This window comes from Xiphophorus maculatus, chromosome 16, assembly GCF_002775205.1.
Source record: "Xiphophorus maculatus strain JP 163 A chromosome 16, X_maculatus-5.0-male, whole genome shotgun sequence".
Taxonomy (NCBI): Eukaryota; Metazoa; Chordata; class Actinopteri; order Cyprinodontiformes; family Poeciliidae; genus Xiphophorus; species Xiphophorus maculatus.
In genome coordinates, this window is record NC_036458.1 from 946,288 (window position 1) to 968,982 (window position 22,695).

Sequence of the window (22,695 nt, forward strand, 5' to 3'; positions counted from 1 at the left end):
CATCTTTTTGGAAGCAGATATTGTAAACATTTTGAAAAGTTGCTTTGTTATTTTCCTTCTGTTTGTTCTCAACAGGAGCTGCAGCATTTACAAAATAAAAGTCTGTCTAAGTGGAACGTTGCTCATGCGTCTGAAAGGTCAGAGTCTGACATGAAGCGTCTGGGTTTGTCGTGCGTCTTAGCGGCTTCCTGTTGGATGCTGTGGCGGCGCTCAGGTGATTAATGATGCTGCCATGTTTGCACATCTGCTGAGTCTTTGCTTAAACGTCAAAGAATCTCTGTGACTGTAAGGTTTAATCCTAGAGCAGCTCTAGGATTAAACCTGATTTCCCATCAAACATGTCGCTGGGCGTCCCTCAGGGATGTGACAGCAGACGCTCAGCTTGGTGTGTCTGTAGATATGTGGCTGTTATTTTTACCGTCTCACTGAGTTACATGGAAACATCTGGAAAATAAAAACAGAAGAACTCAATAAGAGCAGGCTGACCTTTTCCTTTTCACAGAGCTGCAGCAGGAAAAGCTGCAGCAGCAGGAAAAGCTGCAGCAGCAGGAAAAGCTGCAGCAGCAGGAAAAGCTGCAGCAGGAAAAGCTGCAGCAGGAAAAGCAGCAGCAGGAAAAGCTGCAGCAGGAAAAGCTGCAGCAGGAAAAGCTGCAGCAGCAGGAAAAGCTGCAGCAGGAAAAGCTGCAGCAGGAAAAGCAGCAGCAGGAAAAGCTGCAGCAGGAAAAGCTGCTCTCTGTTTTCAGAACAGCAGCGTTTAAAGAAACCTTCCAGTTTCTTTAGATGGAAAAAATAGTTTATTTTAAATTATTTATAATTCAGTATTTATTCAGTATTTGCAACGTTTCAGTTTCTCCACATTTTGCTATCTTACAGACTTTCTCCAAATTCTTTTAAATTATCTTAAAATTTCTACACACCAATTATGACATTTTAATGTTTTTGCAAATTTATTCAAAATAAAAACCAGCCGTCTTTAGGCAGTTTGTCCTGTTCTTTGTAATTCTGCTTAAGCTATCGATAACTATGATAATTATAAGCCTGTCGCAATAATCAATAATCAATAAGCAATGAATTTCATGATAAAACAACCTTAATAATTTCCATAAACATGATTTATCGTTTTGCTGTGGATGGTAAAAGTTTCCATCTGGAGTTTTAGTTTCAACTGAATGTTTTTTAAAGGATTGTTTTGTTTAATTTATAATTCATTTTAATTTTTTGGGGATATTTAAAATGTCTTCCACTTCCAGAGTTAAATGTTCTTACAGTTTGAAGTTTGGGAATCTGTTCTTGTATTATTATGAATTATTATATATTATTACTTGAAAATGGTGTCAAAACAGCAATATTATCATTTATCAGAATAACTTCTGGGATAATTTATCATCACTAAATTAGTTTCTAGCTTCTTATTCTTTATTCAATCTGTTTAAACTGAGTTTTCTCATTTTGACTCATTAATCCTCCATCACAACATTTCATAAACTATTTTCTAATATTAGATATATAATATAGCCATACATTCCCGCAGGCAGATTGTTTTTGTCAGATATTGATCTGACTGAATGTGAAAGAACAAACAGTAAAACTGAATATTAATTAGATTAAGCAGAAAAACCTGCATGAATTAACATTTGATCTGCTGAGTAATTCTGATGGTTTTTAATGCCTGGTTGACTCATCATATCACAAACATTCATATTTTCTGCCATCCTGCTTGTTGTTCAGAGAAACAGCTCAGATTTAAACGTCCAGCTCTCTTCATATTGACCTTTGACCCGAAGCAGGCTGCAGACTGAAACCTAAAATATGACCAGTTTCTGACTTTGTCAGATGTTTCAACTTAATGTCTGTTAAAACATGAAATGTCAAAGTCTTTACTTGTCTTCTTGTATCTGACACTTATTATTATTATTATTATATTTAATTGGCTAAAACATAAAAGCTGTATGAGGAATGAGAGCGTTCTCATTCTCACTGTTTGTGTTGCTCAGGTTTCATCTGGACTTTAGTGTCTTATTCATCATTTACATTTTGCTCAGATTTGCATGATTATTTTTCCTCCTGCCTCTCTTTTGTTTTTGTTGTCTCAGCTGGTTTATCCTCCTAATTATATTTTATATTTGATTATTTTTCTGCGTCTCTTCCAGAGAGCAGTAATCTCTCCTCCAGCTGAAAACAGCAGATTCACAAAAACATTTGATTCCATGAATCCTGAATGGAAAAACTGCAGCAGAAACGGAACGAAAACAAAACAGTTCGGAATTAAAGTCAGTCAGGCTGCAGAAACCGTCCTACTGGGAATCTCTTCCATCTTACTGGGAATCTCTTCCGTCCTACTGGGAATCTCTTCCATCTTACTGGGAATCTCTTCTGTCCTACTGGGAATCTCTTCTGTCCTACTGGGAATCTCTTCCGTCCTACTGGGAATCTTTTCCATCTTACTGGGAATCTCTTCCATCGACGCTTCAGAGGAGGTGCAGGTTTATTTCTCAACTCTCAAAGCAATAAAAACTTCCACCCTGTTTGCATTAGTGGACCAGGGATTTTAAAAGCCTCTGTAATTTGTGAAAACACCGTGGTAAACCAGTAGGGAACCAAACAGAACTGGTCTGTTTGACTGGTTTCCATTAGAGACGAGCTGATGTGTTCCAGTCATGCTTCTGCTAAAAACAAAACTAAAAATTGAGCAACATCCCGTTAAGTGAAGTTGATTCTGGCTGTGTGTCTCATGTGGCTGAAGCTGGTAGGCAGACGGAGTCACAGCAGCAAAGTCTAATAAAGAACTACAGTATTTATAGCTGAACACACTCAGTAGTAAACAGCCCACACACACACACACACACACACACACACACACACACACACACACACACACACACACACACACACACACACACACACACACACGCACACACACACACACACACACACCTTTCTGCAGAGATCAACTGAAAAGCATAAAACCATCATTCCAGGCACATTAAACGCCATTGACTGACTGGGAAGTTTGTAGAGATCTGTGTGTGTGTGTGTGGGTGTGTGTGTGTGTGTGTGTGTTGCACACTTAGCTCCAGCTCCGTTTTCTTGTTGAAGTCATGAATGAAAGGCCGGAGAGTGAGACTGTGACAGATGATTTTTGTCATATTCTTTGATAAAAACAGAGTTAGTCTTTTCTTCATCCTCTTCACACATTTACTCTTCCAAATACGTTTCTAAACTCAGAAAATAAAACTTGTTGCATAAATTAAAAGATTTCTGAAGGACTGAAAACTTTCATCTTGAAATGATAATAATAAAAATCCACCCTGTTAAGTAAAGCACAAGTAACTTTAATGATAATATTTCGATTAATTAATCACACAGAATGTAACGCATTAACATTTTTTAACACAATTAATCACAAATGTTATTTTACATACAAAAATCCCGAGCAGGAACCTTTGTATTGTGTTTCTGGTACGTCCCTAAACCTGACGCACAGCTACGTTCGCTAACAGCGATGGAGGATGAAGCTGCTTCTCTCTGGTCCATTAGGGGTTAATTTCTGTTTCTAAAGCATCTGATTGGACGCTGGAAAAGATTGTTGTTGGTTCAAGTTGTAATAAAAGTAGTTAGCCTAGCAGGGAATCTATTCAAGGCTAAAATAGCATCGGAATGCTAACATTAGCTAATGCTAATATTAGCATTAGCATAAGAAGCTCCATGAATGATCAGGACTTCCTGAAACTCTTTGCTCCAATCTGGAGATCAGACTAAAAACTATAAATATCTTTGTTTTTGAGCTCACATGTCTGTTTATTTAATCATTTTGCAGCAAAAATGTGTTTTTATTTTGAAATATTGCTCATTTTGACAATATATTATGGTTGTATGTTTTTGACTAAAATGCAATTAATTAATTGCAGACCCTGTTAATTAACTAAATTTTTGTTTTAATTGAGTCACACCAATAAATATAACATCTCATAATGCTATATTTATATCATATCATTGTTAGATAATAATGATTACGAGATTAAAATCTGAGATTTTATTTAATAAATTTGACAGCTCTGACTTTGCGTCTCATGAACATTAAATCTCATAACTTTAAATATGATCATCATATGTCATGGACTAATACTTTATAAATATCCTAACTCACTTTTCACTGGAGAAACTCAAACTAGTTGCTGCTAATTTTTGCCATAATAAATAATCTGAGTGGCTGAAAACTCAGAACCTTTATGCTAATATTCTGTCCTGCTTATTCCTGCATGTTTTGACATTTCTCTGGTTTGGGAATCAAACTTTCTCGGCCTTTTCTTCTTCAGCTTGAGGCGCTGAATGTTTTCATGCTGCTGCTGTTTCATTCTAGTTCAGTGTCTGACGCAGCGACCGGACCGGACCGGACCGGACCGGACCGGATCTGGAGCTGTGACGCTGCCAGGCTCATCTGCTGAACAATAACATGTGAATCACACCTAAAGCTGCTGATTGAGACGCTCTGATTACACCGTAATGTGTCTCAATGTGAACCAACTGAATAACATGCAGCAGCTCGTTAGCGACTGTCTGACCTGAAGAGGAAAAACATCCAAATTACAGCTTCGCTTTCAAGAAACGAACCTACTGAACAACACAACAAAAAGCCACATAGATTCATTTTAAACAGCACCAATCTAAGCTGAAATATCTGTGATTATCTAATGAACATTCAGTTCTTAAAAATAAGAGTTGATGGAAAATTAATGTAGCCTGATGAGTTCAAAGGTTAAAAAAGCTAAAAGGACAGAAAACTGGAAAACATAGTTACAATGATATCAACAGCAGATAATATATAATGTCTGTAGATTGTTTGGTACTAAGAAAAAGTTGTTTTTTTTTTTACACCTTTTGACGCATAAATGAACTTTTGGTGAAACAGGAAGTCCTTAAAACTTTCTGGTCTAAATTAAACATTTCATCGTTCTGCAATAAAATCTTCCAGACATCTCAGAAGTTAATCTGCAGAGAACATGAGAGTTTGCAGAGCATGCAGCTGGACTGCGCAGTCAAGGGGGCGTGGCCTGCAACCAATGGGCGTGGTCTGCATGGCCTAGGGGGCGTGGTCTGCGCAGCCAAGTTTTTATAAGTAGAAAGATGTTTTGAATTCTCTCTGGATTTTCTTTTCTAACTGGAATGTGAAATTTGTTCTGAATGAGAATCATAAAAGCATCGCTCTCTAAAGAAAAACAAGAAATTCCTCTAATTTGACTGTTGACTCAGGGACTCTGTTTCTACCTGTTATTTATGAAAGAAATATTTCTCCAAATGTGCTAAAGTGCCACCGTGATGTAAAATTGCTTCCTGAAGCCTTTTAAAGGCTGACCTTCAGAGCGTTAGCTGCAACAACTGAACTGTGAAGGACTTTCGTTAACGTCAGACGCTCTGACAGGCGGTTCAGAAATCGATCTGAAAACAGAAACAAAACGAGAGAAATCCATGAAAATATTACAACAAACATCAGAAGAGTCTAGGAGTTAAATTACATATGAAGAAGCTTCACTGTTAAAGTTTAAATCTGTTTGCTAACTTTACTTTCTGATGATCTTTCTACAACGTTTTAAAAAAAAGAAAATAGCAACTTTTCACCCTGACAAAGATTTAACAAAACAAAGCAGTTCAAAAATGAACAAGAGGAAAATTCACAAAGCAACGACATATTTTTATTGTTTCTGCAGGTTTTGCTCCCATTATTGTTCTAAATAAAGAAACAAACGTTTCCATCAGTTCAGCAGGTTGCAGCCAATCACATCTAGATCTGCAGATCTGAAAGCTTATAGCTGGAGAAGAGGAATCTGGTTTTTATCGATCGAAATACCAATACTATCAATACCAAGGTGAGTATTGGTGTCAGATCGATACTAGCTTGATGAAATCAATATTTTTATTTCCAGTTTCTCTCACAGGACATTTCTGGAATTTGCTGACAGAGTTCATACCAGCGCATTAAAATCCCAAATATGAAAAATTCACTTTTTCAATTTCAGATCAGGATTTCATACTTTTTAAATGTTTACAAATATATATATAGATAGATACATAGATATAGATAGATATAGATATATAGATATGATACCACTATTGAAGATATTCAGTGATAATGATGACATCTCAAGAGAAACGTATCGGCGATACCAGCCCAGTATCGGTATCGATCCTTTCCCTTAGTTCAGACGGTTTAGTGAATTTTCCTCATATTTTCTGTTCAAACCAACATTTAACACTAAAGAGCGATAAAGGCACAGTTATACATCTAGATATGCAAACATCTACAGATTATAGTCATACAGACTGTACGAACTGAATGAATATTAAGTTATTTTTTTTATTTCTTACTTTACACTATAAATAACTTATCTCCAGTGAGGCGCTCTGGTCCGTGTTTTCCTCCGGCAGAGTTTTCACGCTTCCGTTTTTGGCTCCGTTCAGCAGCAGCGGGACTGTCGGAACCGACCCGGTCAGAACCGACCCAGTGAGGGCCGGCCCATTAGCCGGTTCCTTCCCTCTGGGCTCCCCGCCGCCGTCGCCCCGGTCCGGGGTCGGACTCTCCGCCGCTCTCTCCGCGGCCTGAGGCGGGAAGCCGCTGTTCCCGTTGTGGGTGATCTGGTAGATCTCAGTCATTTCAGACGCATCTTCCTCGTCGTCATCGTCCTGGCGGACGGCCCGCCGCAGGCTCTCCCTGGGCAGCAGCGCCCGCCGCCCCTCGTCCTGCTGCCGCGGACTTTCCGCCGGTTCGTGACTCTCCACCTTCCTGGTGGAGCGGCACAGAGCCTTCCGGAAACCTCTCTTGAAGTTGTCGGACAGGAAGCCGTAGACGATGGGGTTGGCGCAGCTGTTGGCGTATCCGAGCACAACCACGAAGTAGTAAAGGCCCTGGTAGTCCGACGGCAGAGACACCAGCAAATTGATGATGTTTAGTGCGTAGAAAGGCAACCAGCAGAAGACGAAGACCGCCACCACTATCACCACCATTCGCGTCACTTTCCGCTCCGACTTCCGCCTCTTGGTTGAAGTGGCGTGGACCTTTCTACCCGAACTGCGGATCTTGAAGACGATGAGCAGGTAGCAGAGGCAGATGATGAGCAGCGGGCAGAAGAAGCCCACGGTGGAGGTGTAGATGATGAAGGCGGCCCTCCAGATGTTGGCCGGTTGCGGCCAGCTGATGTTGCAGGTTCCTCCCGCCTTCTGGATGTTGGCGAAGATCACCACTGGCAGAACGACCAGGAAGGACAGAGCCCACACGGTGCCGTTCACCACTTTGGCCACCGGAGGGCGCCGCCACTTGGAGGAGCGGATGGGGTGAACGACGGCCAGGTAGCGGTCGACGCTCATGACGGTGAGGCAGAAGATGCTGGTGAACTGGTTGATGGAGTCGACGGTCATGACGAGTCGGCACATGAAGGGTCCGAAGGGCCAGGCCTGCAGCGAGTTCTGGACGGCCAGGAAGGGCAGGCCCAGCATGAACAGCTCGTCTGCGATGGCCAGGTTCAGGATGTAGATGTTGGTGACCGACTCGGTCTTGGAGTAGTGCAGCACGATGTGGATGACCAGCGTGTTGCCGCCCAGGCCGATGACGCAGACGACCACGTAGATCAGCGGGATGAGGACGGCGGCGGCGCTGGGCCCGGCGCCGTCCAGGGCGGTGGAGTTGGTGGCGTTGAGTAGCGAGTTCTGGTCGCTGTCGTTGAACAGGAACAGCGGGACGCTGGGCGCGGCCCCGCCCGGCGAGGCGCCCCCCATGTTGAGACGCGGCTGTCGCTCCGCTGGACGGAAAACCAGAGGCGGATTTTCCTCCAGGTCTGATTCACATCGGCTTTGTTCTCCAAGGTCAGCAGGTCCAGATCCAGATCCAGATCCAGATCCAGATCCGGTCTAAAGAAAAGCAGACGAATAATTAAACTTCAGCTTTATCCAGTTCAAAGATGAATAACATGAATAACATGAATAACATGACATCAAGAGCTTTCAGTTATTGAGAAATACGGCAAGATTAAACATTCAGAAGAAAATCTCTGATAATTTCATTTTTAAAAGATTTCAACTCATTTAATCCCAGCAGAGATTCGATCGACATGATGCCAATATTTCATCATGTTTTGTGTTTCCATGATTTTTATCTCAAACTCAACAAAAAATGTTTGTTAGTTTCTCTGTTAGCGACGGTTTGATGTTTCTATGATATTTTCAACTTGTTGCTGAAATGTTCTCTACATGAAACAAACAATAATCTGATCATATGAACATTTCTTTCTTTTTTCTGCCATAAAGTGTAAAGGGTTTAGATCTTGTTAAAGCTGTGATGACGGCAGCATTTCTCCCAGATTTTAATATCTCGTCTCTCAGCATCAAGTCAAGAAGCAATTTTAATTTAGCAGCCAAAAAACCCAAACTATAAACCATGTGAGCCTGCTGGTGGAAGCAGACAGGAAGGATGATCACTGCTGATTAGATAAACGTGGAGCAATTAAAGCCCGGCAGTTTGGAGAAGCTGCAGAAAAGCAGCAGAAACACCAGATTAATAAATAGATGCAGATATGGAAAATATGAGGAGGCAGAAAATTTATATAATAAATAAAACAGAAAACTGAAGTCAGAGAGACGAGCCTGGAGGAGTCCAGAACCAGAACCAGAACCAGAACCAGAACCAGAACCAGAACCAGAACCAGAACCAGAAGCTCTTTATTAAGTTTTCATTTAGTGGAGTTAATGTTGGGGAGTCGGGCTCAAACCACTGCTCTAGTTTTCCAGGCAGCCTGTTTATGCTCTGCTCACCGTCTCATCTCAGTCTGTTGCGTTTCGTCAGCCTCACCCCCCCAAAACCCCCCAACACTAATCCAACCCTAACCCTAATCCTAATCCTAACACCAACCCCCATGTCACCTCCCTCTCATTTCTTCCTCCAACATGTTTTATGATTCATTTTAAAATTATTCTATATAAACTGATTTTATGATTAAATATTTCAGAGCTTCAGATTTGAAATCATTTCTTTAAACTGTTGATTTAAATTTAAACCCATTTTATCCGTTTTCTCTGCATGGCTGCTTGCTGGTGTTTTTAAGAATTTAATATTCCATTTCTGTGTGAAATTATTTATTTTTATTCTCTCTTCTCTGTAAAGATGTGAAGATTTATAAATTCATCTTCCTCCCTCCTCCTCTTCCTCTCTCAGCTATCATAACATTCATTAAACAATTTTCCAGCAGCAGTTTAGCGTTTCGTTTAGAATCAGTTTATAACTTTGATTCAGAGAACCAGACGAGAAACAAACTCATTACATTAAAGCTCTGTAACAGATCCAGCATAATTATATTATTTGCAGTTGCAAAAACGACTCAGTGTCAACAACAAACCCAGAGTAGAAAGAAGAAAAGATAAGAAATGTCAGTAAATGTTCAAACCTGCCGTCTAACGTCTCGGAGGTTTACAGTAAATGTATATTTTTAATAAAAATTGAGTTTCTCCAGGCTGGAAACAAATCAACAGTTAATGATTTCCAATCTGTCTGCTGGTGAAAACTTCCTATTCAACTCACAGAAAATCATTAATCTACTCAGATTAAAGCAGATGAACATAAATAAAACATTAAACTTTCGTTTCCTGCTGCCATGAATCAACGTTTCAGAAACAAATCAGGTTTTCATCAAACCGTTTCCTCCTCAACTCAAACGCTCTCTCTGATTTCTCTACCATTTTCAATAATCTCCAGTTTCTTGTGATTACACTAAATGTGCCAAATCTGGGCGCCATGGAAACCAAGAGGAGAGAAAGCGGAGGATCATAAATCAGACAAAACCAAATTAATTCAGATGGATTTTTCCCCGGTGGAAACGGTTGAGAGAGGAGAACAAAAAGTCGCCTCTCAGACTAAAGAGAAGAAGAACGATGAAATCCAAAAGGTTGAATTTACTTATTATTATCTAAAATCATCCTGTAGTTAAAATGACGGGATTTTTTTCAGTGCTGCTCCTCACATGTTGGAGACCCAATCAGAGGAAATAATATCTCAGACTAAATTTAGCTGATTTTATTACATTTAGTTTGTCAAAACAAATTGACAACCGCCTGTCACCACCCGTCTCCATGGTTACCGTCATCCCACTGCTGTCCGGTGAAGACGAAGCGTTTCAACATGGCTGCCCTGGTCGTTGCTCCGCTCTGATCTCAGTTCATACAGCCAAAACAATAACTGATGTTTCTGTAAAATCAATTCAGCAAAAACAAAATGAACAACTTTCAGCTCAAAAAGCAGCAAAACAGCCCAGAGCACCACACTGCCACCGCCGTGCTTCACTGTTTTCATAAACGACGTTTCTGGGAACATTGAGACGATATTTAATATTCTTCGTTTTGTACAGGAATGAAAAGCGATTTTATCGTCCGTCACAGTTTGAGAAAACGTCTGTAACTGGTTTTTATGTCTTTATGATGTAAAAATGTTTGGATGCTATAAAGTAGTGAAATGTGAAAGGACGGCTGAGCATGAGCATCAGGTCAGAGGTCAGAGGTCAGAGGCTGTTTGAAGAGTTTCATCAGTTCACTCTGGGTCAGATCTGCTTTCTGCTCGTGTTTTCAGATGGATTCATCCAGACTGCACTGTAAAAAATCTAATATTACCAAGTATTTCTGCTCTAGTTTTAGTGTAAATTTATCATTTGAAATAAGACAAAACTAGCAAATAACATTTCAGAATAATGAAGGAGCTTGTTTTCAGTCAATAAGAAACAAATAAAAATAATGGCAGATAATTCCACTTATATGAAAATGTTTCGTTTCTAAGTGAAATAATAACAAACGTTTCCGCTGAAAATGTTTCAAACACGATTTTCTCTGTTTCTGTTTCAATGATGAATGATTTGAACAAAATCTGCATATTTTACTCAGATAAAAGTTACTTTTATTGATAGATGAATAACATTTTGTGGCGCATTAAGCAGAACCTGCCTAGCAGCATGAAGTAGGCACCGCAGTTTAAACTGTTTTAACTCCAGAAGAGTCTGAACCAAAATCACAAATAAATCATAAGATAAGGCAGAATCTAAAATCTGTTTGTATTTCCTCAGGTTTTCTGTTTCTCTTTGATGATGTGAAACGTTTAATAAAAACTTCAGAAAGTTAATATTTATGAAACTTCCAGCATCAGAAATGTTTTGTTTCTGTTTCCAGGCGCCTGCTGGTGAAACAACGAGACATCGACCTCAATAAAACGTTGAAGTTATTTCCAGAAGAAGCAAAAGTATCAAAAGATTTTGTGTCTGAAATTTGTTCCAATCAGATGAGATTATTTTTTATTTCCGGCCGTTTTCTGCTGGTTCTGCTGGATCTGGTTCATTTGGATAAATCTGATGTCAACATCAAACAAACAAACAAAAATCTGAGATAAAAATAAATCTGAGAAATGCAGAAATGCTGGAAAACTCCCAGATTAGAAGCAGAAGAAGAACATGAAGCGTCCTGATTGGTGGAGACGCTGCTCATTAGAGCTGCAACGATTATTTCAATAATCAATGATTCTATCGATCGTTCTGACCATTAATCAGAAAAAAACATACAAATTAATAACTTTAAGATTCTGGATTGTAAAGAAAATAATTTGTGAGCTGAGATTAAAAGTCGTACCTGAGAAATTAACAGTTTAGATGAACTAATAATAATTCAGACCAAAGTTAATGACTGCAGAGTCTCAACCTGAGGAAAAACTAAACATTATGAAATATTAACAGTATGTAAAAATATGAGCCTGGTTTTGAAACTTGTTTTCATCTAAAAATAAAAAACCTAAATGAATATTTATGAATCTATAAACTCTGACAACAAATAATAATAATTCATTTTAAAAATATTGGACATTTATCAGATTTGATCAACTTTAGGTTTTTCAGTTTATTTCCTAAAAAGCCATGAGCTCATATTCATTTCTTAATGTAAGAAAAAATTATTTGCACTTTTCACAGATCAAACCACAAAGTGCTTCATAAAACCGTCAGATTCAGCTAAAGCCCGTCTGCACAAATAATCTGCATTTTGAAATAATAAATGGAATCAACGCGACGTGAAAACGACCAGGCTGAACCGACGATCCTGACGGGATTTAAACCGACAACCGGACATCCGGTGAGCTGAGACGCTGGAGGCTGAGGAAGATTTCTGAGCCGCTTCGCGTCTTCAACGCTCCTCGCTGCGTCGCCATGTGTGAACAGACTTCATGTGGGAGGAACTTCGTCTGTCGCCACGGAAACCTGAACCAGTTCCAGATGCTGAGCCGATTCACCGGGTCTCAAAGCAAACGGGTCAGAGTCAACCAGAGAGGCGCCGGTTCCCCTCCTCCTTCATGACCTTCCAGTTTCAGCCAGAAGCTCAACCTGCTGAGAAACAAATTCACTTTTTCCAGAAAGAATCTGGGGTGGAAATGATCTAAATCCTGGAAAACGCGGCGCTGCTTCACAGCTGCATCTCTGCATCGTTTTCCTCTCTTTTCAAACACAGATAAATCATAAATGGTGGAATCTGAACTCACACTCCTCTGACAAGCTGCAGAGTAAAATCCAAACCTGAAAAACTGAATTCATGAACTGAAACATGTTGAAGAAACTCAGCAGCAGAAAGTTGAAACAGTTCCTCTGAACCCTGGTGTGGATTTACACAGATTATCTGACAGATTAAAGATGATCCAGAGATTCTCCTTTTCAACACTAGATGCCAAATTAAGTTGTAAAATAGATCAATAATAAAGTAAAATGAAGTACATAGATACTTGAGTAAAAAATAGAAATTGTACAGGAATAAACTAGATGTTGGTGCAGATAAAGACTTAAAATGATTTCACAGATTATGCAGATAATCCCAGAACCAGGCTCAGCTGTAAACAGATTAACAGCAAACTGAGACTTTCTCTGAAAAATCTTTTATCTGCATCTTCTAACAGTTCAGACACTAAAGCTGTTTTCCCTCCTGATGGTCCGGTCGACCCGGTTCTACTGGGACCAGAACTCCACCATCTGCTCCACCTCCAGCTGCTGTGGTTCTGACCCAAACCAACCTGTTCCCCTCCTGGCCTGTGGGGGCGCTGCACCAGGAACCACTGAAGGAAACCACACAAAAACCTCTGGAGACACTGAGAGCAACTTCCTTCTTCACCAGATGGAAACAAGATGGAGGCGTCAGATTTTTCTCTTTAGTCTTTGGCTGAAGACCAGGAGCCATTTCTGCTGCTAGCGCTAGGCTAGCATGTTAGCTTTGTTTATATTTACCCAGAATGCCCTGAGCTGTAGTCCATTTCCTGCTTTAGGAGCAGTCTCTGGTCCGCTTGGTGTTCACATTCAAACTGAACCAGAGTTCACTTCAACTGAACTCAGACCAAGTTTTGGAGGACCAGAGGTCAGAGGTCGACTAGCGTTCACACCTCTCCAAGCGGTCCAGACTTTGACTAGACAACCAGACTGAAGTCAAACTGTACATTTGAAACATACTTGTATAGAAATTTGGCTTCATTTGGAGCCGAATCTGATGCCTAGAAATTGGGTCTCTGTCTCTTTAAGAAGCTCCTGCTCAAAGCAACATCAGGAAAATGTTTGAATCTCACTGAAATCGGTTTTATGCCGCCTGTCCATCTCTCTGCGTCCAAATCATGTTTTGCTTTGTTGTTTAACTTAAAGATCTGATTATTAAACGTTTTTCACCTCTGAGGAGAAAACGGCGCCACCTGGTGAAATTAGTTCGTTCATCACAGCAGAAGAACCACATTTACTCTGAAAACACAACTCTGCGTGTGTGTGTGCGTGCGTGCGTGTGTGCGTGTGTGTGTGTGTGTGTGTGTGTGTGTGTGTGTGTGTGTGTGTGTGTGTGTGTGTGTGTGTGTGTGTGTGTGTGAGAAACAGCATGATTCCCCATTAAAGAGCAAATCCATCCCAGTAACATCCAGGATCTGAATCTGATCAGTTTCTTATTGTCAAAATAATCGACAATGGATCTGATGTGATTCGTCAGAACCGACCCGTTAAATCAGCTGATCCTCACCGACCAATCAGAACAGGAAGCTGTTTGGTTCTGCAGAGGAGCTGCACAGAGCAGTTTGCTTGATTTTTTCTATTTTCTCCATTTTTCTTCCGGTTGGCTCTTATTAAACGTTTTGATTTTTCCACAGAACAGTTTCATCGTTCTGAGTTCCTGTAAATGTTTGCAGCCGATGATGAATAAACTCTGGATCATTTCAAAGCTTTTAATGACTTCAGCTGCAAACCTTGAAATAAATTAACTTCACAATCTTCTGAAAGCTGCAGAACCTCAGCTTCCCCCTCAATCACACTTTTTCCTTCCACTGAACCTTCAGTTAATCTGCTTGGAAACAGCTCTTTCTGTCAGACGTCAGTCACCATCTGCTGCTCAGTAACAATCTGTTGAAATCATTTTAATGTTTCATGTTTGAGTTCAGCCAGAAACATCAAAATATTTAGACATAAACTAAAATGAATCCAGAATTTTAGATTTTATCATATTTTATACTATATGATTCATGAGAGAGTTAGGTTTTATATATTTACACAGATTTTATTTTAAAACTCATAATTATAATAATAATAATAATAATAATGTTTTATTATTACAGTATGTTTATGCATCATGTCAGGTTTATTTGATAAGTTTGTGTTAAAATTATCTAAGGAAATTTATCATGTAATAAAATGACAAATATTAAAAGTTAAATATTTCCTTGTGAGCATTGAGATGCTAAAAACAACATGGCAGCAAAGAGGAACAAAAATCATGCAAATAAAATAACTCAAAACATGATAAATGAACATATAAAAATGTAAACATGACGGAGGAAATGAGAGCAAAACATTTATCATTTTGTCTCTGCGCATCTTCCAGCTAATTTAACTCATTTATATTCATTTTTTAATGATTATTTTCAGTCTCATAAACTTTGATGCCTGCGCTGCCTGAATGAAGCTGTGATGAAATGAGTCTCAGCAGAAATCCTCCCTGAACTCCGGCTCACCTCCAGGCGCTGCCGCTCCGAGGCTTTCAGCGGGGAGACCGGAGAGACCTCCAGGCGCGTCCCGGTCCCATCGCGCTCCGCCACGCCGCGCTCGGCGCTCCGCAGCCGGACTCGGTGCTGCTGCTCCGCCCGCTGGTGGCTCCGGCTCCGGCTGGTTTCTAGGTAACAGCGCTGCTGCTGCAGGCGGTGGGAGGAGCTCAGCTGCATGTCTGCCTCTCAGGTGCTGCAGCATTCCCTCACACACACACACACACACACACACACACACACACACACACACACACACACACACACACACACACACACACACACACACACACACACACACACACACACACACACACACACACACACACACCACCATTACCCCTCTAATTTCGTTTCTGCCCCGTTTATTTTTGGTCTCTGCGTGGGGAAACGGTAAATCCTCTCTGGTTGGATGTAGAAACTATTTTCCTGTTTAGAAATCAGAAATCTTTGGCTCTTGGGCTCCAATCTGACGGATCTTAAAATCAAACTGCTTGGTGTTTGGGAGTCAAACTCTCAGAGCTGGAATTGGGAGTCGAAATGATTTCACCTCCAAACCATCAGCTCAGTTTTATGGGACAGAATTACAGAAAAAGAACAGCGATGGGAAAGGTTGATGATAAATGATCTACAACATTTTCACTGACAGAAATCTGAAAAGTGTGGTGTGAATTTGTGTTTTGATAATGTGTCTTTTCAGTCTTTGCCTGTTTCTGGCAGCAGCTGAAGTTCAGTCGACTGGTGGAGAAAATCTGAAGGTAAATGTTTTAGTCTCATTCTCAGATTAATTTCAGTCTAGACTTTGAATGATTTTCAGCTTCCAGATTAAAATCTTTTCCAGGATTATTAACTTTTACCACAGAAACGCAGGCCCACAGCATTATTCTGCCACCACCGTAGTTTGCTGTGGGTGAGATTTATGAGCAGCTTTAAACTTCTCCACTGTTTTCTCTGCTCTCCAGTTGCTCTTTGTGTCTTTTTACTGGGAAATCTTTTGTGTTTTAAAATCCTTTAAGCTCCACACATTAAATCAGAGACGTGGTTCTGTTGGTATAAAACCCAAATAATTCATCAAACTTCTCTTTCCTGATCTCCATCAGCTCCTCTCTGGTTATTTCCACTCTCTGGAGCGTCAGATGTTTTCTGTACCTTCATGTCGACCTTGCAGGAATAATGCGCCATGATTCAAGAAAAATAATTATTATCGTTGCTTGAATGAATTGTCTCGCCCTTGAAGGAAACGAATTCAGTGAAACTTATTTCTGAGCATAAATGATCATTTTCCACCCTGAACCTGAAGCAGCAGCAGCTGCTGCGTTTCATTCAAAAGATAAAGAACCAGCTTCAGTTCTTCATTTTGTAAAAATCAAAGTTTTCTGTAATAATGATAACAATAAAACTATTTTGTTGCTTAATTAACATTTTTTAATTACAGACTTAGTAATGCTCCTGGTGTGTGGGAGTGAGATGTCTTCATGAATAGAAGATCTCTGAAGCAGGTTGCACACCTGTCTGCTTTCACCTGATCCTGGATTATGAAGGTTTTCATTAATCTGTGATGCTGCATGTTTTCATATCGATCCGATATGAAGTAAATAAAGGACCATTATCGCCGATGCCGATGCCGATACCGATACCGATATTAATCCGATATATCATCAAACTTCTGACCTTCTGGCTTTTATTGTTTTTCTTTTGAATGATTTTGTTTAAACCAAAAACAGACCATAGATAAAGTTTTTATGATTTTACAAAATATAAATAATAATATTTATATTTACATGATAAACAGTAAAATAAAACACATTTGTGTTTATTGTTTTGTAAATATAGTGAAAAAATGTATCATTTGAAAAATCAAAGCAAAATCTTTGTAGTTGAGAAACTACAAAAAGAAAAGAAAATTTACAGTGAATCTGGCACTAATGTATCGATCTTATCATCAGTCTGAGACCAACTTGGTATCGATATTATCGATATTTTGAATCGATTCTCTGATTATGATCTGCTCCTCTTCCTCTCCAGATGTTGCTGAAACCACAAACTGAAGTTTAATCATTAAAAAACAAACTTTACTTCTGGTTCTGCATCTGTATCTCTGGTCCGCTTCAGACCGCTCCAAAAGCAGGAAGTGGACTCCAGCGCAGGGCATTCTGGGTAAATACAAGCAAAGCTAACGTGCTAGCCTAGCGCTAGCAGCAGAAATGGCTCCTGGTCTTTAGTCAGAGACTAAAGAGAAATCCTCCAACACTAAAATCTGACGCCTCCATTTAGTTTCCACCTGGTGAAGAAGGAAGTTGCTCTCAGTGTCTTCAGAGATTTTTGGTGCAGTGCCCCCACAGGCCAGGAGGGGAACCAGTTGCTGCTGGACTTTAATCAGGTTTTTGTGTTGTTTCCTCCAACAGAACAATCCCTCCTCTCTCTCTCTTTACCTTTTTGATTGTTGGGGTATTTTTTGTTCTTTAAATCTGCTTCCACTTTAGCTGTTCTGCATTTTCCTGGTTTGTTTGTGCAGGATGAACTCTGCAGACATTTCTAATGAGGTCTGATCAGGTTGGAGCCTTTTAACAGATATTGCTCTGACTTTGTAAGAGCATCTAATAAAAACGTCTCTGCCAGGCATAATCAATACACAAAGGCACTTTGTGTTGAACGCTGCTCCCAAAGCAATTTTAGTCTGATTATTGCTTTTAATTGAATCTCTGTGCAAACATGTCAACAGCCTCATATTTTCCTGGATATTAGGTTTTTATTAATTCATCCACAGGAGACATAATTAGGATGCCGCTTTCAGGGACTCGACAAAAACAACCGATGTTTTTATTAAAGCGTGAGACCATCCATCATCGAAACGTGTTCCTGCTTCTGCATTCATAATCCTTCAGTTTAATTATGATTCTCAGACCTGCTGGGTTTGGACTGTAATCACACCCAACCCAACCAATCCAGTCCAGTGAGATCAGCAGCCTTTAAACCGCATTTCTGTCAAATCACAAGATCCGAAAAGGTTCATGGATTTGATCAAGTTGGGAAAACTGGAGAAATGTTGCTTCAGTCAAATGAAACTAAAGCTGAAGTTTTGGGAAACTTTTCCTGGAAGGTGAAATTCTGCTTCCTGTAACAGGTGAGGCTGAGTCTCTGGTCTACACAAAACATGTTTCTACACGAAACCATAATGAGATTTCAGTCAGAATGTTTTAGGGCGTCTGTCACTTTAAATCAAGCTGCTGCTGGCCACGCCCCCAACTCAACTCAAAATGGCTGCAAACTGGCGGAGTGTCAGCGCCAGAAAAGATTTTTAAAAAGGAGCAGAAATTTTCTGCTAAAAAATGCAGAAATTATTAAATTAATCTCAGACATTTTCTAGAAAGCTTTGAAACTTTGAGTTTCAAAGTTTAAACATTTTGACTTTTGAAATTTTCTTGTTTTTTTTCTACAAACTTCAGAGTTTTTTGGCAGTAATTTACTCTTTTTTCTGTACAGTGGCCCTCATAGGGCCTACCTGATTAAGAATCCTAACAAATGCTTAATTATACAACCATACATCTTTGAAAAGCAGAAGTGGAGCCTCTTGCACAAACAACAAGAATCCATGCAAATGGTTTCTGGATGATGAGTCAACAACAAAAGTCTTGTGTTTTCCAGCAGCCATTGTACAGCCACACAGCAGGAAAACCAGCTGACCAAACGTACTGGAGCGTTGCTCTGGTTGCTAGGTAACGAAGAGTTGTGACTGGATTATTGGGAGGATTTTGAAAAGACTCATTTTCCACCAAATATCATTAACTTATTGCCAGAGAAACACTTGGGTTGTTTCTAGGAGCAGAAGATCCAGATGGAAATAGAAAAAGATGAAAAAAGTCCATTTTGAATTTTAGATCCCAGTTAAAAACGATACTGAACAAAAACATACCTACAGTAAAACACGGCAGTGGCAGCATGATTCTCTGGGGTTACTTTCCTTCAGATGCAACTGGAGTTTATTCATTTATATTTATTTATTTAATCAATGTGGAGAAAATCTGGAAAACTACAAGATAATGTTTGACCCAAAACACTGAGCTGAAGATGAAGAGGATTTTATTTTGGAGTCCAAACATCAAAAATCACCTGAGCAAAGATTTAATGAGGAGGAAAATGTAAGTTTGGAGATTAGAACCAAATTCAAGATGGCTGAAAACACGTTATGACCTGCATTAGAGGACAGCTGCAAAGCAGCATGGGTAAATTTACAGAGATCCAATCATCTGCTCCCACAGCATGATGCTGCCATGTCAGCAATTACCAAAATCTATGAGGCTCAAATCCAACATCTCGTTAAAAAATAAAGCTTCAAAATAAAACCTTCTTCTGAATGATGAAGCTGTAAACTGGTCTGTTAATCTCAAGTAACAGAGTAAAATCCTCAGATTTAGTTTTCTGAGTCCAGTTTTCCGTTTATCAGCCTCAGCGCAGCGGGGAAAGACCTCCGACCGCGACCCGAAGGTCAGACACAGCCCACCACTTCCCAGCATGCATCTCTGCTGCGTGTGGCTTTTATTGGACGAAGCGCGGCCCACACAGTCATTCAACACCATGGCTTAAAGTTTCCCTCCTAACATCTAACGCTCGTTCATGGAGACGCTGCTGCAGCTGAAACAGTGAAACAGAAACCTGCTGCAGCTGCTGCAGCTGCTGCAGCTGCTGCTGCCTCTACCAGCAGACAGTCCTGCTCCAAACTGGGAGACGATTCTGGTTTCTGAACTGGCAGTGGAAGCAGTGGACGAGTCAGAGGTGAAGGATGACAGGAGGGTCAAATAAAACTTCGTCTTAACGAGTCTCCATGGCAACCTTCAGCTGTTTAATGGCTTCAAGGAACAAAGTTGAGAAAAAACAAAAACATTTAGAGTTTAAACCGATTAGAGAAAATATGAAGAGAAGAGCTGGAAGAGCTGCGGTGAGGATTACAACGGATCTCATCTCTGTTCAGCTGTGGAAAGATTCTTAGTTTCTTCACAAGTTTTTAGTTTCCTGGTTTGTTAAATTTAAAAAAATCTCAGCTAAAATTTAATGTCATGAGTCTGAAGTTACCCTGATGCGTCCAAACCAGGAAGAAAATGGAGATATCCGCTAACATCAGCTAGCATCCGCTAACATCAGCTAGCATCCGCTAACATCAGCTAGCATCCGCTAACATCAGCTAGCCTCCGCTAACATCTGCTAGCAGCAGGAGCTGCTGCTCTCGGCCCACTCTGGATTCATTTCTACTTCAAATGGTGCAAACTGTAAAAACCAAACTTCAGTTTGTTCTCTCAGCTTTTATCATTTGGATTCATTTTGTTTAGTAAAATTTTCTGTTTGTTTTGTGTAAAAAAGGAAAACTGTAAAAAATGTTGGATTTATTTTGTCCCTACATATAAAACATTTGATTTTATCAACTGTGCTTTATTAAACTCAGGCAGTCAGAAATAATTATCTGAAGTTTCTTTGATGTAATCTTTAAATATTAAATGATCATTTGATCAGTAAACTTTTTACCAAATACTTTTTTACTTTTACTGGAGTTAGTTGAGATCATCTCTTGAAGAAATATCCTCTGGATCTACTGATTATACAACAAACACAATTGCAGATAAGAACAAAAAATGACTTCTTGCACTTCAGGAAAAAGATCCAATTGTTGAGATATTATGAATTTAAGAGGAAAAAAGATTTATAAAATTGCTGTCTGAGCATCCTATGTGAAAAAGTATTACATAATTAACAGACCTATTCTACCTCACATTCAGTGCTGACCTTACTAAACACCGGACTTTACAACAAATGCGTTGCGTGATAGATATCTAACTTATGGGTCCCCTCACTGTACTTACAGCCGAGGTAGCGAAATAACTTCTAATGTCTGTCGTCCTTTTCTTTTTTGGTGGTGACATGGAGACTCATAATAAAAGTGAAACTCAGAAGGAGACCCGTTCACTGTCAGCATCGTGGACCAAGCTTCCGTTCCTGCAGCCAATCAAAGAACGAAGATCCACGTTCTGTGAGCCAATAGCGGGTCGTCATAGTTCATAACAGCGAATTTTAAAATGAATGCTACCACTGTGTAGCATATTGAAATATTAAACTAATCAATGTAGATTTTCGTTTATTTTTTTTTGTTTTTGTTAAAAGATACATATGTTTTTTTTTAATTAATATGGCAAAAATTGGTCGGGACTATTTTATATCCCTTGAATATTGGTCGGGACATGTCGGTGCCGTACCCAAACCTACGCCCATGGTGTGTGTTAATGTGTGTGTGTTAGGGTGTGTTAATGTGTGTTAATGTGTGTTAATGTGTGTGTGTGTTTTCAGGTGCTTCTCTCTGCTATGTTGTGAAAGAGAGGCGGGTTGCCATGTTCCTCTGATCCCCCCTAGCAGCAGCTGCTGCTCTGATCAGATAAGTGCGCCTCTCTCTCTCTCTCTTCCTCTCTCTCTCTCTCTCTCTTTTTTCTCTCTCTCTGTTTTTTCTCTCTCTCTCCTTTGTCTAATTTCCACCTTCATCATCATCATCGTTTCTCTCTGCTGCTGCGGCTCAAATGTCAAGTTGAAGTTTCTCAGAAAGGCTGATCTGCTAATTAAATCTGAGCTCTGGGTTTTATTCTGTGAACAGTTTTAATCTTCAAATGGTCGATCAATATTTGAATGTGAGTTACAACTTGTTAAATAAATCTTCTGCCTGTAAAAGCTTTTTATTGCATGTTTTTTATGTAATTTATCTTCATACAGCTTCATAACTTTGGCAAAATAATCTATTCCTCATAAAGTTTTTCTTTTACTTCAGATTTTCCTGAGAAACTGAAGAAACTAAAACAGAAGCAACAATAAATGAACTTTTTGAACAGTTCTTTAAGAGATTAGGATCCAGATTCAAACCATTTCAGATTAATTTAAATTATTCTGGAACAAAACTGCTGCTTCTTAAAATGAATTAGCAGAAAATGATGGAGCGTATTGTTTAAAAGGCATCAGCCGTTTCTTCTTTTGGAAAATTAGCTTCCAGTGAAAGATGGAAAACTTGAAATGAATTTTAAATTTTCAACAAACTCCTGCAAACATCTGAACAAGACGAAGCAACAGATATTTGACGAAACAACTTTGAGTTCATGTTTCACTTTTTTCATTTAACTTCTTCAGTATTTTGGCACTAAGATTTTACAATAAGCAGTTTTAACTGATTTCTGGATGAATTTGCCAACATGTTTCCATCCCATCACACAACAGAAACATAAAGATTTATTGGACTTTGACAAACAAACAGGAGAAAAACAAGTTACACAGAGAGAAGCTGATTGGGGAGAGTTGGGTTTTTATAAATTGCTGATAAGGAGCTGATCAGCGAACAATGAACAGGTGAGGCTGATTAAGGACCTGAGTAACAGCTGCGGCGAGCAGCAGCTGGAAATGATCCAGAAACCATGAAACACGACGGAGGAGAAATTACCAGAAGATTATCATCAAAATGAAGCAGCAAAACAAAACAGCACAATTCAGTTCAGTTTGTTTAGCACCAATTCACTTCAAAAAACAGAAATCATTTCAACACAATTCTACACGTTTCAGTTAATAATAGTGATCAATTAGTGTACTAATCTTAGTTTATAATCCTAATTAGTTTAAAA

General features: G+C 39.5%; 1 protein-coding gene and 1 long non-coding RNA gene across 2 annotated transcripts; one reads left to right on the forward strand and one right to left on the reverse strand.

Annotated features, from left to right (window-relative positions):
* Positions 1-3,316: 3,316 nt before the first annotated feature.
* LOC102236715 (somatostatin receptor type 5-like) lies at positions 3,317-15,242 on the reverse strand. The gene is made up of 2 exons (XM_023348357.1): positions 15,029-15,242; positions 3,317-7,899 (listed from the first exon to the last, which is right to left on the reverse strand). Exons 1-2 carry the CDS (start codon positions 15,233-15,235, stop codon positions 6,370-6,372), a joined length of 1,737 nt encoding a protein of 578 aa, XP_023204125.1. The 5' UTR covers positions 15,236-15,242; the 3' UTR covers positions 3,317-6,369.
* A 386-nt stretch (positions 15,243-15,628) lies between these two features.
* Positions 15,629-21,442, forward strand: LOC111611572. The gene is made up of 3 exons (XR_002754088.1): positions 15,629-15,667; positions 15,756-15,813; positions 21,389-21,442. It is a non-coding gene; the product is annotated as an uncharacterized LOC111611572 (long non-coding RNA).
* Positions 21,443-22,695: the final 1,253 nt, after the last annotated feature.